At 30.6% G+C, this 12,176-nt stretch overlaps 1 protein-coding gene across 4 annotated transcripts in view; it reads left to right on the forward strand.

The window, feature by feature from the left end:
- LOC117180111 (protein sickie) overlaps nt 1-12,176 on the forward strand; it is a 319,545-nt gene that overhangs the window by 227,792 nt on the left and 79,577 nt on the right. For all 4 annotated transcript variants that reach the window (XM_033372441.1, XM_033372442.1, XM_033372443.1 and 1 more), the window contains 4 exons: nt 973-1,350; nt 3,633-3,857; nt 4,075-4,492; nt 6,477-6,618. In XM_033372441.1, coding sequence (XP_033228332.1) covers nt 973-1,350; nt 3,633-3,857; nt 4,075-4,492; nt 6,477-6,618 — 1,163 coding nt within the window. The remainder of the gene's footprint in view (nt 1-972; nt 1,351-3,632; nt 3,858-4,074; nt 4,493-6,476; nt 6,619-12,176) is intronic.

The raw sequence follows: 12,176 nt of genomic DNA on the forward strand, positions 1-12,176 counted from the left end.
CAATTAATAACATACAAATTTTTTCTATTATAATCGAAAAAAAAGAGTTTGGAAAATGTTACCCAAATTGATATAAAGTGTCTCATAATGTAAAAGGAATGCTTTTAAGAGCGCCGTTGAAAGAAAAACAATATTTCTATGCAGAATTTTTTATTTTCAAAAGTGTCATATTAATAAACAATAAATCAATAAAAATTCAATAAAAAATCAATAAAAAATCAATAAAAATAATTAATTGCATTTAATTTAATGTAAACAAACATTTTAAAACTGAAGATTTCAGTAACGGTGAACAATAAAGTCAAGTAAATCCCCGTTATTAGAAGAAAAAACGAAAGAAAGTGTAACTATGATACCTTTATCTAATTATTACCATATGTCGTGTTTTTATCACAATGATTGCTTTATAACTTCCAACACCTGATGAAACAGGAAATGGATACGAAAACAGTTGACAAGAATTAACTCAAGTAATGATTCAAAACAGCAATAGAAAATTTATGAAATATCTCTATCAATAAAAAAAGTTATAAAAGTAAAACAAACGATTAATAAAGGCTATCAACCTTTGTAAAGTGAAAAAGAAAGATAAATAAAATGAGTTAAATGAACGACAAATTGAAAAATGAATAATATATGTACCAAAACACAGGGGCGAATTTAAGTCCAGCGTAGGGTCTAAATACACAAATTTTCCTAATTTTTCTTATCTTTTAAACACTGATACCAAACAATTAAATCTTAACATAGCAAATGTATCATTATTAATTAATTAATGTTTTAATGTTTTTGCGTATCTTTTATTTCAATTATACATGCAATGCCTCCTATTAAAATTTGCCTCCCTAGGCCTAGCCAGACCACGGCCTTTTCTTTGGCCTCTGAGCTTGGGTGTAAATACACTTAACTACCAAAACACGCGACCCTGAGTGCATATTTCTGTTTTTAATGCTGGTTATATATCTGTTGCAGAGGGTGCCAGGAGGTGGTAGCGTGGTCGTGGGGGGTGGCAGTGGCTTGGCCACCCCCCCAGGGGTACAACAGGGTAACAACCTCGTCTACCGGGTGGTAAGTTCGAGGCATCCTGGTAGTAGTCATCATTCTCACATCAAGAAATCAGATAGTTCTCAACAAACTGAAAACTCGGCCTTCAAACAGCAACAGCAACAACATCATCAACAGCAGCAACTACAGCAGCAGCAGCAGCAGCAGCAGCAGCAGCAACAACAAAATAATTCAAATAGTATTTCTAACAGTCAGCAATGGAAAAAATACATCGAAGCAGGAGCAGCCAGAGACAGAGACAAGGAGGGCGCACCCCCGAGCCCTAGTCCTTCCAGGCGATCACAGGTAAATCCTAGCATTCTAAAAATCTAATCAAGTCTCAATTTTCAACGTTTATTCTAATTATGGTCATAATGTGACAGGGTTGCTACAATTTGCATGAGCGTTATAAGTTTTTCTTTCAGAAATAAAAACAAGCTTACTACACATAGGGGATCAATAATAAGAATGCAAGAAAAATGTTTGTTTCTCAATTTATTTAAAAGACGATTTTTGGGGAACGGGAGGAGGATTTTGAAAAACCGTATGTTTCTTACAAGGGTTGGGGGGAGGGGGATTGACGGATCTTACGTAAGAAAATGGTTACTAACAGACATATTAAATCCACATATCTTACGAAATAGAGAAAGAAGTATTGCATTTTCAACAAAATAGATGAATTGTTAACCAAGAATATTAATTTTCTATAAAACAAAAACCAATTTCCAACAAAACACCTGATGCTTAAACGGAAAAGTACATTTTAAGTTAAAAAAATTATATTTAATTTAAAGAAAAAAACAAATTTTCAACCAAAAAATATGAATTTCCTACCAAAGAAGACAAAGTGTCAGTAAAGTACATAAACTTTCACCCACGTAATTAAACATTTAATTAAAAGGGATACACTTTGAACCAAAAATGGAATAATTTATAATTTTAATTCAACCAATTTTTAAACAGAAAAGAAAGGAATTTTCAGCCAAATAGTTACATTTTCAACCTAAGATACGAATTTTCTACAAAACAGTTAATTTTGTAACCCGTTCAGATGAATTTTTAACAAAACTTTATTTTTTAAGAAAAAAAATGATTAAAGACGAGTGCCTACAAACAAGCGTTTTGTAGCCTATTAAGACGTTAAATTTCAAAAACATAAATTTTAATACATTCTTTCAAACAAAAAATAAAGAAAAAAAATGTTAAAAATTATTTTTTGGAAACTATGAACCCCTAAAAAATTAATGTTCTACAAAAAAGTTGAATTTTCAACGCAAAAATATAAATCTTCTAACAAAATAATTGTACTTTCAGCCCAAAAAAGACAAATTTTCAACAAGATAAAACTAAAAAGATCAATTTTTAAGCACAAATGAAATAACTATATTTTCAGTTCAAAAAATTAATGTTTATTAAATAAAAAACTAATTTTCAAGATCTTAGCAGAATTTTTAGGCAAAAAAACGATATTCCAACAAAGTAATTAGATTTATTGTTGGAAAATTAATTTTGAATGAAAAAAAAACGAATTTCCCACAAAACTGGAATTTTCAACACAAAAATATGAATTTTGAACCAGAAAAAGAGAAGTTTTCAACAAATAAATGAATTTTCAACTAACAAATATCAATTTTCAAGCACAAATAGAGTTTTTAACCAAATATTTGAATTTTCAACAAATTTCAACTGATTAGTGGAATTTCCAACCAAAACAGATTACGTTTTAAACAAAAAACCGTTAAATTCAACCAAAAAAGATTCAATTTTGAACCAAAAACAGTTTAATTCAGCCCAAAATGACAATTTTTCAACAAATAGTTGAATTAGCATCCGAAAAAGATCAATTTTTGAGACAGACAATTGCATTTTTATCCAGAAAGATTGATTTTCTACAATAACAGATGTGTTTTAAAACCGAAAATATTACTTTTTAACAATAAAGTTCATTTTGAACCAAATGTTTGAATTTTTTAACAAAAATATGAATTTTATAAAAACAGTTGAATTGTTAACCAAAAAGATGATAAAATAAGAAAATTTTACGTTTATAAGGCTTACTTGTTAATAACACATTTTCCTTTATAAATCTAATTCCATTAATGCTTCACGTGTATTCAATTAATAGAATTTATATGTTTATTCATTCTATAAGTTTATAAAATCTTAACGAATTTGAGGGGGGGGGGGAGGATTTGGAGCAAATTTTACAGTATCCTACACGGCGTTAATTCGGTTTTAATAATTTTTCTAACTATCAAAATTTAAGAAATATAACTTAGATTAAAATCCAAATTAAAAATCCTATTTAACGTCTAACAATGAAATTGATGTAAGCTCCTGTTTAAAAAAACAAGAAGCCAACGACCAAATTTGGACCACAACGAACAAACAAAAAATCCTATTGTAATCTGAAAAATTTAAATAAACCAATCAGGGAAAATTAAACTTTACGCTCAATTTACTTTTAAAACAGAGAATTGTTATTGACCTGGTAGCTTCAAAGTTGTAAATGTTTACAAGATCAAAGATAATTATTTAAGTTTATAGAGATTCCTAGAAATATAAAACCTTTGGATTCTTATTTTCAGGAGAAGCATCGTAAACAGGCCATGGCCGAATACGCAAATGGGGAAAAGCCTCAGAAAGTATCATCAGGAACGTCAACAGGAAGTAGCAAAGTACGAGGAGTACCTCAAAGTTTCGGATACGTAAAGAGACACAGTGCAGGCACGAGTCCAAGTCCTAATGGAATTCAAAATGGCTCAAAGGATCCGACACGAACAGCACAAGTCAGTGCTGTTCCAAGAACAAAGGTCTGTACTGGCAAATATTGAACAATTTACATATAGACCTCTTGATGTAAATGCACATTGAACCTCAATGCTTTTAAATTTCAAACGCTTATAACTTCAAAAGATTAAAAATAACATGGAGATTGAAAATAGCGTTTTCGCAAACCAACCTACATGCTTTAACTGATCACTAACTTTAGATACTCCTGAGCAGCATCTAAAAAATATCTTCTTCCAGGTGAAAGTATCTGGTGGCACGCAGACTTGCACCACCGAGCTTCAGGCCAACTCCTCCAGCTCCAGCCAAGGTCACCACTACAAAAGCTACAGCCTGACTGGTGCAAGTGCCAGTCAGCTTTCCCAGTCAGTCCGAGATCGTCTGATGCTGGGTTCGCAAAGTCTTCCCAAGCCAGGAAGTCCGGAATTCACGGCCTTCTTCGCAGCAGCTCATCATCGGGAACGCGGAAATGGCGGAGGGCCGGCATCTTCAAGCTTTTCTCCCAGAGTTCTCAAACCATCTGATGGAAGTCTCAGTGACACTTGTAGCACCTATGCAGCACCGGATCTCCAGGGTTATTATGGAAGCCCTAACAGTCCATATACGACATCCTGGATGAGACACAGCAACACCTATACACCTAGTGGTCGATCACAAGGTACGTTTGGACGTAGCGTGACGGCAAATTAGAGGGTATGATGTTCAGAGAAAACGATCCGCTTCTGGAATGACCTCGAGAGATTGGCTTGTCTTTCAGAATATAGGTTATAGACTCCAGGCTATTACGTCACTTGTGATTTCTGCCTTCAAGGTCTTCGCGTGCGTGATTGATCTGTTCGGGGGGGATGGAAGCGTGTCTACAAGTAGATGTTTAAAGCGAAGTGATGACTTACAACAGACGGTAGTTAGATTAATCTGAAAATAGTGTTTTCTTTCGAACCAAGTCAAATTTGGACTATTGAACTCTCTTAACTCTTAACAAATTACTTGATACCTCTTAAAATAATATAAAATCATCAAAAATCTGATGAAATCCGTTAAAATTCTTTAACAATCCCATCGAATCTTTTAAAATACCCTACAATATTTTAAATCCTGTGAAATATGACGTGAACCCCGATGATAAAGTCCTTAAAATTCCTTGAAATATTAGAAATCCTATGAAATTTTTTGAGATACAGGAAAAATTCTTCCAAATCTTCCGAAATTCGAGGGAATTCTTTAAAAGCGCCAGAAAGTTTTTAATTACTGTAAAATTCCCTGAGATATTTTTAAATCTCCTCAAATTTTAACAATCCGTTTGAAATCCAATAAAATTCTTTAAATATTTAAAGTTCCGTGAAATATGATGTGAAATCCAAAGATAGTCCTTAAATCTCTTGAAATATTCGAAATCCTATGAAATTTGTTGAGCTACTAAATTGTGAAATTCCAGAAAATCTGATCATATATCCTGAAATCCTGACAAACTGATTAAAATACCTTCAGAGCTTTTTAAAATACCTCAAAATCATTTAAATCCTCGGAAATTTTATAGAAACCGTTATACCCTCTTAAAAGTTCCCTGGAATTTTTAAAAATACCCTCAAATATTTCCAGCCCTTTGAAATCCCGCAAAATTACATGAAATCCGTTATTGAAATTCCTCAGTTCTTGTGAATAAATTTTTTGAAATCCATTAAAATATAAAATCTCTGGGAATCATTTAAAAAACCTTAAAATATTTCAAATCTTCTTGAATTTCCTAAAACCTTACAAATCTTTTTAAATCGTTCAATATTTTCGAAAATTCTTGTAATTTAATGAAAACTCCTTCGAATCTTTTAAACTAGCCGAAAATCTGATAAAATCTTTGAAATCTTTAGAAGTGCTTAGAGTTATTTAAAAATCTCTTCAAATCTTTGAAATCCTATAAAATTCTTCCAAATATTTCGAATTTCTTTAAAACCGCAAATAATTTGTTTAATCCTTTTAAATCATTAAAATTTGTGGAAATTGCCTGAAATTGATTTAATCTCTTAAAAATTTCGTGGAATTTTTAAAAATGCAGTAAATTATTTTAAATCCTTTGAAACTTCGTGAAATTGGATGAAAGTCGGTTATCATTCTTAAAATCACTTGAAATATTCAAAATCCTATGATATCTTTTAAGATTCTAGGGATTTCATTAAAATACCTTATTGAGTGCCTTCAAAATACCTTACAATTACTTCAATTCTCAATAAGCTGATAAGATTCATTGAAATTCGTTAACATTTGTTAAAACTCCTTTGAAATTATTTTAAATCCTGTAAATCCTCTAAAATTCCTTGAACTCTTATAAATTCCATGAAATTCTTGCTAATCATTCTCCGAAGTTGCTTGAAGTCAATAAAAATATTTCTAACTTTTTAAGTCCTATTAAATCTATCAAAATTCTTATAAATATTACGACTTACGGCATTCTTTACTATCCCATAAAAGTTTTATAAATTTCTTAAATTCGCCAGCAAATTTGGCATAATATTAAATTTCATAAGTAATTCTGGTGGAATTCCTTAAACTGTTTTTAATTTAATGTAAAGAAATGGAAGAAAAATTAAATTAAAAACGGTGTAACTTCAATTCTTCAATCCTTTAAAAACTTTTAATTCGTTTTTCAGGAATGGGACTCTGTGAAGCTGACAGTGTCGAATCGTTAGGATCTCACAGAGCAAGTTTAACGCATGCTCGACTTCTGATGCACCAGAGAGACTCGACAGGATCACCTGCTCCTCCGCGACTCAACAGAAGTAATTCCATCAGGTGAGATTCCGACCTCACTTGGTCCAAATTCTACCTTCATCACTAGCAACATATCACTGTGTACCTAAATGTGGAATGAGTGCTTCAGAGCATAAACGCGAGTAATTCGGAATTTCGAGCATGTTAGATACTGCAGAACTCAGCAGCTCTAATTATCGCGCTTAGAACATCTCCATCGAATGGATCAAATATGAACATTGTAGAATGTACTCACTTCAGAGATAATAGTACCTTCTGTCTTAACTTCTAGATTATCGTTAATACTCCGGGTCAACTGAGTTCTCGAGAGAATTCGAGCACAAACTTGTCAAGAGACTCTCGACTAGCGAGTCGACACTTGAAAGAGATTCTAGGAGAACTTGTAGTGAATGGGTTGAGAAGGAAAAATCGCTTGCGAATAAACTTAAAAGTATTCGTCGCTAAGGGATCGTCCATAAACTACGTTACCAATTTAAAGGGTGGGATCCCTGTCAAAGTAAAGTTACACGTATATTAAACCTTTAGAATTCAGAGAAATTTTGTTTCCAAGAGTACATATTTTTATTTTAAAATTTATGTTTCAAGTTAAAAATTCAACTTTTTGGTTGAGAAATCTTCAACTTTTCTTTAAAAAATCGTCGTTTTTGGTAGCAAATAAATCTTTGGTTTGAAAATTCATCTTTTTATTCAAAAAATTTAAGTTATTGATTGAAAACTCTTGAATCTTATTAAAAACTCATCCTTTTTGATAGTATATAAATCTTTTTGCTTGAAAATTCATCTTTTTTAGTTAAAAAGATTTATTTTTTGGTTGAGAACTCTTAAATTTTATTAAAAATTCGTCTTTTTTTGGCAGTAAATTGATCTTTCTGTTTAAAAATTCATCTTTTTTAATTGAAACTTCAACTTTTTGGTTGAAAATTCTTGAATTTTATTAAAAATCCTTTTGTTGTTGTTGTAAATAAATCTTTTGGCTTGAAGATTCATGTTTGTAGTTAAAAAATTTAAGTTTTAGGTTGAAAACTATTGAATCTTATTAAAAACTTTTCTTTTTTGGTAGTAAATAAATCTTTTTGTTTGAAAATTCCTCTTTATTAATGAAAAAAATTGAATTTTTTCGTTGAGCACTCTTGAATTCTATTAAAAATTCGTCTTTTGCGGTAGTGAATTGATCTTTCTGTTTAAAAATTCATCTCTTTTAATTGAAACATCAACTTTTTAGTTGAAAACTCTTGAATCTTATTAAAAACTTGTATTTTTTGGTAGTAAATAAATTTTTATCTTTGAAAATTCATCTTTCTTAATTAGAAAAATTAAATTTTTTCGTTGTGCACTCTTGAATTTTTTTTTAATTCGTCTGTTTTTGTAGTAAATTAATCTTTTTGTTTAAAAATTCATATTTTTAGTTGGACATTAAACTTCTTGGTTGAGAAATCATCCATTTTCTTTTAAAAAATTGTCTTTTTCGGTAGTAAATTGACCTTTCTCTTTAAAAATTCATCTTTTTTAATTGAAACTTTAACTTTTTGGTTGAAAATTCTTGAATTTTATTTAAAATTCTTTTTTTGTAGAAAATAACACTTTTTGTTTAAAAATTCATCTTTTTTAGTTAAAAAGTTCAATTTTTTGGTTGAAAACTCTTGAATTTGATTAAAAATTCGTATTTTTGGCAGTAAATTAATCTTTTTGTTTAAAAATTCATATGCTTAGTTGAAAACTCCACTACTTGTTTGAGAAATCTTCAATTTTCTTTTTAAAAAAGCGTCTTTTTTGGTAGTAAATTGATCTTTCTGTTTAAAAATTCATATTTTTAAATTGAAATAACTTCAAATTTTTGATGGAGAATTCTTGAATTTTATTAGAAATTCGTCTATCGGCAGTAAATTAATTTTTTTGTTTAAAAATTCATATTTTTAGTTGAAAATTTAACTTTTTAGTTGAGAATTCTTGAATTTTGTTAAAAACTCGTCTTTTTTGGTAGTACATTGATTTTTTCTGTTTAATAATTCATCTTTTTTAGTTGAAACTTCAAGTTTTTGGTTGAAAATTTTTGAATTTTATTCAAAATCATTTTTTTTAGTAAATAAATTTTTTCTTTTAAAAAGTCATCTTTTTATTTTAAAAATTTATATTTTTGCTTGAAAAATCTTGAATCTTATTAAAAACTCGTCTTTTTTAGGAGTAAATAAATCTTTTCGTTTGAAAATTCATTTTTTCAATTAAAAAAAATGAATGTAATATTTTTTTTTCAAGAAATAATTTTAATTTGAAAATATTATTTTGCATCTAGTTTTATTAAAACGTTAAGCATGTTCTCTTATTGAAGATTCTTAACTTGATCGATATTGTGTAGATTTTCTACCTTCATGGTTTGGAGTTTTGTGGTTCGATTTCCAATGGAGTGAGGATGGAGTAGGGTCTTTTTTTTCAAGAAATAATTTTAATTTTAAAAAATGTAAGCTTTTCGTTCAGAACTCTTAAATTTAATTAACAATTGGTCAGTTTTGATAGTAAATTAATCTTTTTGTTTGAAAATTCATATTTTTAGTTGAAAATTGAACTTTTTGCTTGAGAATTCTTGAATTGTGTTAAAAATTCTTCTTTCTTGGTAGTAAATATGTCTTTTTGTTTGAAAATTGGCTTATAGTATTTGGTAGAAGATGCAACTGGTTTTGGTGGGCTTTTAATGTATTTTATTTAAAATTTCGACCATTTGTTTGAAAATTCAATTATTTTGTTAAAAATTAATATTTTTTGCCATAAATTTACCTGTTTTGTTGAACATTCATATTTTTTTATAGAAAATTCATCCTTATACATTGCAAATTAATCTGTTATGATGGAAGTCATCGTTCTTGGTTTAAGATTAACTTTTTACATTCTCATCATTTATGATTGAGAAAGTATTAGAATTGTCGGAAATTTGACATCACACTTTTTCAACGGATCTCCACGTTTCGAGACCCCCTGAATCCGAAAATCAGGTTTTCACGATAGCGTCTGTCTGTCTGTCCGTCTGGCCGTCCGTCCGTCCGTCCGTAAACACGATAACTCTCGAAAAAATGAACGAATTAAATCCATATTTGGCACACTTTTTTTAGGTCCTAAAAGAAAGGACGAGTTCGTGAACCAGCCATTTTTGATAAAAATTCAAAAAGTGAGCGCATTTTGAAAATTTTTAAGACCACTTTTTTCTGAATTTGAAAATTCTATGTACGGATATTTATAGTATTAAAAAGAAAAATCTGCCCGCATCTCGGGCACATTCTCATCGTGCGCTACGCGCCTAGGGCGCGCGACGGTTGAATCTCGTGCTTCGCGCTCGATAATAGGTTACCTCGCGCTTCGCGCTCGAACATAATTACACCTCGCGCTTCGCGCTCGGATATTTATTCTTTGCATTTGGAATGTTTGAAAAAAACTTTATCAAAAAGATCTCTTTTCGATGGCAGTATTTATATGCGTCTTCATATTCTGAATTGTCTACTTCATTAAGTATGGTAAAAGATTAAGTTTCTTAAAGCTCTGTAGGCTTTGACGTACACATTGTCATCGTGAAACTCGCGCTGCGCACTCGATTTCCGACAGACATTTATGAACAGGTTTTGCTGGATTTTTTGATTGTAGAGCTTTTTGGGATAACCATTTTTGTTAATTCATCTTTTTTTGTATCCTACATAGTTTGTCCACAAAATGGAATTTTTTATTTTCTAATATTCTTTGTGCAATCAAAATTTGAATTTTCGATTTTTGAAGAAAATCCAAAAATTGGTTATGATAATCTTGTAGGGATTTCAAAAAGAAATGTTTTTCTTCTCCTGACTTTTTTTCATATCGTGCGTTTTTCAACTTTAAATTTTGATTTTCGGTTGATTAAAAAAATTTTGAAAACGCTATAACTCTGAGAATTTTCTCTTTATCGAAAAAAGTCATTACGATAAATTGTTTGTTCTTTTGAATACTATAAATATCCGTACATAGAATTTTCAAATTCAGAAAAAAGTGGTCTCAAAAATTTTCAAAATGCGCCCACTTTTTGAATGTTTATCAAAAATGGGTGGTTAACGAACTCGTCCTTTCTTTTAAGACCTAGAAAAAGTGTGCCAAAGATGGATTTGATTCGTTCATTTTTTCGAGAGTTATCGTGTTTACGGAAGGACGAACGGACGGCCGGACGGACAGACAGACAGACAGAGGCCATCGTGAAAACCTGATTTTCGGATTCAGGAGATCTCGAAACGTGGAGATCCGTTGAAAAAGTGTGATGTCAAATTTCCGACAATTCTAATACTTTCTCAATCATAAATGATGAGAATGTAACAAAGAAATTTGTCCTTGTGACTTTTTTCGATCAAAAGAAAATTCTCAGAGTTATAGCGTTTTAAAAATTTTTTTAATCAATCGAAAATAAAAATTTGAAGCCGAAAAATGCATGATATGAAAAAAAAGTCAAGAGAAGAAAAACATTTCTTTTTGAAAGCCCTACAAGATTATCATAACCAATTTTTGGATTTTCTTCAAAAATCGAAAATTCAAATTTTGATTGCACAAAAAATAATGGAAAATAAAAAATTCTATTTTGTGGACAAACTATGTAGGATGCGAAAAAAGATAAATTAACAAAAATGGTTATCCCAAAAAAGATCTACACCTTCGTTAAGAATCACTTCCTGATAGAACGCGTACTTTTTGTTTTATTCGTGAAAAATAACGTGGACAAAAAAGAAATAAAAAAAATGTGTGTAAAAACGACTAAAGTTACGAGAAAAAAATCCAACAAAACCTGTTTACAAATGTATGTCGGAATCAAGCGCGCAACGCGAGTGTCACGATGAGAATGTGTACCTCACAGCCTAAAGAGATTTGAGAAACTTAATCTTTGACTATACTTAATTAAGTAAGCAATTCAGAATATTAAGACGCATATAAATACTGCCATCTAAAAGAGATCTTTTTGATAAAGTTTTTTTCAAGCATTCCAAATGCAAAGAATAAATATCCGAGCGCGAGGTGTAATTATGTTTCAGCGCGAAGCGCGAGGTAACCTATTATCGAGTGCGAAGCACGAAATTCAACCGTCGCGCACTCTAGGCGCGTTCAAATCTGCGAGCGAAGCGAGCCGCGCGCGTAGCGCGCCAATAGAATGTGCCCGCGGGGCGGGCAGATTTTTCTGTAAAAACCGACTATGTTCCTAAAAACGTCGACTTTTTGCTTGAAAATTAATCTCTTTTTTAATTCAACTATTTGATTAAAAATTAATCTTTCAGGTTAAAAGTCAACTGTTTGCTGAACTATATGACCTTTTAACTAGAAAACTAAACTCTTTTCTTAAAAATTCGTTTTTGGGTTCAAAATTCGTCTTTTTTTTGTTGTTCGAAATTCACCTACTTTTTGAAAAGACAATATATGTTTGTTTGTAAATGCAACTGTTTGGTTGGCAATTAATTTTTTGTTAGGTATTCAACTATTTGGTTAGAAATTGTGGGTGCGGATGCAATAAGGGCACATAAAATTTTTTCGTGCGAAAACGAAGTCCCCTGGAGGCTTTAGAAAAAATTTTCGAATTTTAATTTTCAAAA

Source organism: Belonocnema kinseyi, chromosome 9 (genome assembly GCF_010883055.1).
Source record: "Belonocnema kinseyi isolate 2016_QV_RU_SX_M_011 chromosome 9, B_treatae_v1, whole genome shotgun sequence".
Taxonomy (NCBI): Eukaryota; Metazoa; Arthropoda; class Insecta; order Hymenoptera; family Cynipidae; genus Belonocnema; species Belonocnema kinseyi.